This window comes from Astyanax mexicanus, unplaced genomic scaffold (assembly GCF_023375975.1).
Source record: "Astyanax mexicanus isolate ESR-SI-001 unplaced genomic scaffold, AstMex3_surface scaffold_75, whole genome shotgun sequence".
NCBI classification, from domain to species: domain Eukaryota; kingdom Metazoa; phylum Chordata; class Actinopteri; order Characiformes; family Acestrorhamphidae; genus Astyanax; species Astyanax mexicanus.
Window position 1 is genome coordinate 22501 of NW_026040085.1, and position 5000 is coordinate 27500.

At 41.4% G+C, this 5000-nt stretch overlaps 1 protein-coding gene across 1 annotated transcript in view; it reads left to right on the top strand.

The window, feature by feature from the left end:
* Positions 1 to 4725, top strand: part of LOC125798672 (leucine-rich repeat and calponin homology domain-containing protein 1-like) — a 16636-nt gene extending 11911 nt beyond the window's left edge. Inside the window, exon 17 of the mRNA XM_049474196.1 lies at positions 2077 to 4725. Within this exon, the coding sequence (XP_049330153.1) occupies positions 2077 to 2352 (276 nt within the window). The 3' untranslated portion in view covers positions 2353 to 4725. The remainder of the gene's footprint in view (positions 1 to 2076) is intronic.
* The last annotated feature ends 275 nt before the right edge of the window (positions 4726 to 5000 follow it).

A 5000-nucleotide genomic window follows, 5' to 3' on the forward strand; every position in this document is an offset into this window, starting at 1 on the left:
TAGGAGATCAGCTCCTGTCTGGATGCAGATGGTAAAATAGATTGTTGGTTCAGGAACGTGTCCGACTCTAAAATCACAAACACTCAGAGTGAGGAGCAGAGTGTGAAGATGTGAAGGCTGTTCTGAGATCAGATGAAAATTTAGGCTGAACTTCATGCAAATTAGCCAGTCAGAAATCAATGATTGAATTATGAAGTTATAAGTAGTGTTTCAGCTCTTTGCTGAATACTGATACATAACTGTTAAATACTGTTAAATACTGGCAGCACTCGCTGTTAGTTTTCTACATTATCGTTTCTTTTATTATTCTCATTGTTCCTAATCTAAAGGAGCAGATCTTTAGGCATTATTTTATAGGGGGTTTGTATCTGAATGGGGCATCTGATCCATCTGATCCTGGAGCAGCTCTTCCACACTGCTTCACTCTCCTCCACAGCATGGAGTCATATCTGTGTATTAGAACATCATCAGCGACGGCTTTGGGCTTCATTACTTCATTCTCATCACTCTGCTGAAATCGTTTACCAGCCGGTCAGCAGAACGCTGCTGCATGGCTCACTGCGCTGTGTAGCTCTTACTGTACATGCCTCTGTCATTTTGAATGAAGAAGTACAGCGTGTGTGTGTGTGTGATTTATATACTATTATTTTATTTTAGATTTTATTTTTAGAGGAGTACGATATGGACACGAGAGAACTTTAGTTTAGCTCCATGTTAGTTAATGTTGATGAAGAAGCTTCTCATATTTATAAGATCAAGAACTCTATCCGGATCAGTCTGATCCACCGAGCTCACCAGTTTCACCACAGTTTAACCGTGTCAGTAAGAGAGATTCTGTGTGGTGAGAGTTTACGCTGCTCTGCTTTAGCTCTGCTGCTGCTGCTTCTGTCTGCTGCTGACCTTCTGCTCACCTGCATCATAACACCACGAGAGAGAGACTGAGAGAGAGACTGAGAGAGAGACTGAGAGAGAGAGACTGAGAGAGAGAGACTGAGAGAGAGACTGAGAGAGAGAGACTGAGAGAGAGACTGAGAGAGAGAGACTGAGAGAGAGACTGAGAGAGAGACTGAGAGAGAGAGAGACTGAGAGAGAGACTGAGAGAGAGAGACTGAGAGAGAGAGACTGAGAGAGAGACTGAGAGAGAGAGAGACTGAGAGAGAGAGAGACTGAGAGAGAGACTGAGAGAGAGAGAGACTGAGAGAGAGAGAGACTGAGAGAGAGAGAGACTGAGAGAGAGACTGAGAGAGAGAGACTGAGAGAGAGACTGAGAGAGAGACTGAGAGAGAGACTGAGAGAGAGAGACTGAGAGAGAGACTGAGAGAGAGAGAGACTGAGAGAGAGAGACTGAGAGAGAGACTGAGAGAGAGACTGAGAGAGAGACTGAGAGAGAGAGACTGAGAGAGAGACTGAGAGAGAGACAGAGAGAGACTGAGAGAGAGAGAGCTAGCATCTTCATGCTCTACTCGTCAGAGTTCAGCAGAGCTGCTGGCGTTCTTATTTCTGATCTTCTGAACTCTAAAACTCTTCTTTCTTTCTTTCCTTCTTTTCTGCCTGATGGATGTTTCTTCTCCTCCTGCCCTCTTTTTCCCTTTATTACACTCCACCTTTTTTTTTCATTCCTTCATTTGTCTTTCTTTTTTGGTATCTTATCCTTTTCCTATCCTTTTTCATTGTTCCTGCCCCTTTCCTCTCTGTCTCTCTCTCTCTCTCTCTTTGTCTCTCTCTCTCTCTGTCTCTTTCTCTCACTCTCTCTCTCTCTCTCTCTCTCTGTCTCTCTCCATTCTGTCTTTCTCTCTCTCTCTCTTCTCTCTCTCTGTCTCTCTCTTTGTCTTTCTGTCTCTCTCTCTGTCTTTCTCTCTCTTTGTGTTTCTCTCTCTCTGTCTCTTTCTCTCTGTCTCTCTGTCTCTCTCTCTGTCTCTCTCTCTCTTCTTTCTCTCTCTGTCTTTCTCTCTCTTTGTGTCTCTCTCTCTGTCTCTTTCTCTCTGTCTCTCTGTCTCTCTCTCTGTCTCTCTCTCTCTTCTTTCTCTCTCTGTCTTTCTCTCTCTTTGTGTGTCTCTCTCTCTGTCTCTCTCTCAGTCGTCTCTCTGCTCGGCGTATGATATACTGCAGTGTTCTCTGAGGGCGGTCAGGGTCACGGTTGGAGCGCTGGTGGCGCTGGGCGAGAGCGAGGGAGTGAAGGATGCGGATGGAGGGAGAAACACAGAGGAGAAACAAAACGAGAGCAAGGGCCTCCCTTCCTCCCAGGCCCCGCCCACTTCCTGGCAAATGTGGGATCTGATTGGCTCGAGCCTGGTTCACCTTTTCTGCCTTTTGCTGCTGTTTGTTGCGTACAGCTGGAGTGAACTCACATAACACACACACACACACACACACTACACACACACACACACACACTACACACACACACACACACACACACACACTTGTGTGTAGTGTGTGTGTGTGTGTGTGCGTGTGACACACACACTTTACACACACACTGTTACTATTAGGCCTCCTCTTTATCTGAAATCATTAATTGGTAAGGACGGTGGTTAGGGCTCCCCCTGCTGTCTGTTATGACAGCTGTAGTAAATAAATGTTCTGTTTATTTAATTGGATTTAGGTGGATTTAGTTTTATATCAGATTTCTGCATCAGAACACAATTCTGGATTTGTTTGGCTCCAGAGTATCTACCAGCCCCTGACTGGTGATATAATGTGTTTTGAACAGAACTGAACAGAAAAATCTTACTGTAAATTGTATTGTGAAATCAGAGGTATAAAAAGAGTTTATTCTGCTTTTGTTGGAGTAACTTTACAGTGAGGATTCGACTGTATTTAGGAACTAAAGCGTATGTGAGGTCCGGACTCTCCACATGATGCCCAGTTACCAAACTGATTCTACATATATTTAAGCTCAGTACTGGGGGGCGTTACACCCCCCGGCCCACACCTGGCATTAGACTTGGAGCCAGTAGGTTTATGTTGATCTGCTCTAGAGTCTTATTGGTCTTTTGAGAGATTTCTATGCGGGGGCTAGACAAGCTGTGTGTGTGCATGTGCACATCTGTGTCAGCAATGAGTACAACTTAAATTATCTGATTAAATTCCTGAGAGGAGATGTTCACAAACATTTAAACATCAAACTTGTCTTAGTGTGTTTAAGTTAGTGAGGGGAATCAGTCTGTTTGGTTTTTGCTGAATTTTCACAGAATCACTAATCGCACTGCGCTACACTTCCCCTACACACAACACACTTCACACATTTCAGGTTGCCAGATATGTACATTTATTCAGTTCTCACACGTGGGCTACGGGAGGATTAACTGCTGTATTAGCCACTGCACAACGCGCTAGCAAAAAAACGTATGGCTAAACAAAGCATAGCGACTCGTTCCTCAACACAGCGTTTATTTAGTAGAGATGAAATTGTAAATAGAATCAGGATCTTCTGTTTTCCTGCAGCAGGTGGATTCTGGGACTGTTTATTTTACTGAAGGGCTAATCAAAACCACACAGGCCTGTATATCGCTGCAGCTTCAGATTGCGCTTCGTATTCAGGACCAGAAACACGAGAACTTGCACTTTTTTGGGTGAAATTGTTGTAAATATGAAATAAGACCAACTTCCAGTGGAAAGACTGCTTTATTTATCATTTGTGTCATTATCTGATCAGTAAAGGTGAATTTAAGTCTTTTTGATTTTCGGTGGTTTTTGATGCTTCTGTTCCCCCTTCGCTCTGCTGCTTCACCCCGGGGTGATTTTCAGTAATGTTATTAATGGTTATTAATGGTTATGATGACAGGCTGTTTTCAGTCAGTGTTTTGTTCAGTGCTGGATTTATAATGAATTAGTTTGAGCACTTTTCTTACTGATCATCTCAGTTTAGCTTAATACCTGCAGGAAATGTGTAATTTTAATGGTGTAGACAGATTTAAACTGGTAATATCTCTTCATTAATTTCACTAAAGAGTCTAAACTCTAAGTTTTTTACTGTGTAACTGAAGGAACTGTACGAAATAAATCCACTTAAATATTAGAAAGAGCCGCATTAATGCAGAGTATCATCTGATACAGCTTCACTCTTAAACACTTTAAAGTGTCTGTAAGAGTACCGCTGCTGGTATTGAGTATTGTAATCCTGAGTATTAACCCAAACTGTACCTTAAAGCTGATCAGTGTCGAGGAATGGACTTTTCTATAAAACATGCTTGGATTGTGAAATTTAAGATTAAATAAAATGATAAAATAACAGATGATCAGTCTGTAGTCTGAACAGCATGTTTGCTAGTTTATTAGCATGGCGGCTAATCCTGCTAAAGTTTTTATTCAGCAGCGTGATCTAATGCGCACTTTTACACTGATGATCACTAACATCAAAAAGTCACAAGAATTCCAAGTTTGGTAAAGATTTGTAAAGATTGGTAAAAGCATTAGTGTATTATATGGGTGTAATGAGGCAGAAGGCAGTTATAAGGCAGTAATGAGGCAGTAATAAGGCAGTAATAAGGCATTTATAAGGCAGTAATAAGGCAGTAATGAGGCATTTATAAGGCAGTAATAAGGCAGTAATGAGGCATTAGGGCTGGATTTCAGTCAGTGATTTTATTTCCTGTCTGTGTTTAAGCTGATCTGAGATGTTTGGTCGGGATTTTTTGATTTGATCAGATTAAATTTATAACGCTCTGCTGTCTATATGAGGCTGTATATTAATGGTAATAAATGTACAGTTTTGGGTTTTTCTTCATGTGTGAGTTTTATTTTCTTGTGATTTTAATCAGTGCACTTTTCTGGAAAGTGAGATCTGTTTTGTGAAATTCAGCTCTGGAAAAAATACGAAAGCATTTAAAATTGATGAGTTTCTCTGATTTTACCAAAATAAAAAGCTCTGGAATATAATCAGGAGGAAGATGGATGATCACAAGGAGGAGAACATGATGCCAAGATGCATAAAAACTGTGATTAAAAACCAGGGTTATTCCACCAAATATTGATTATGCTCTAAATGAGAATATTTT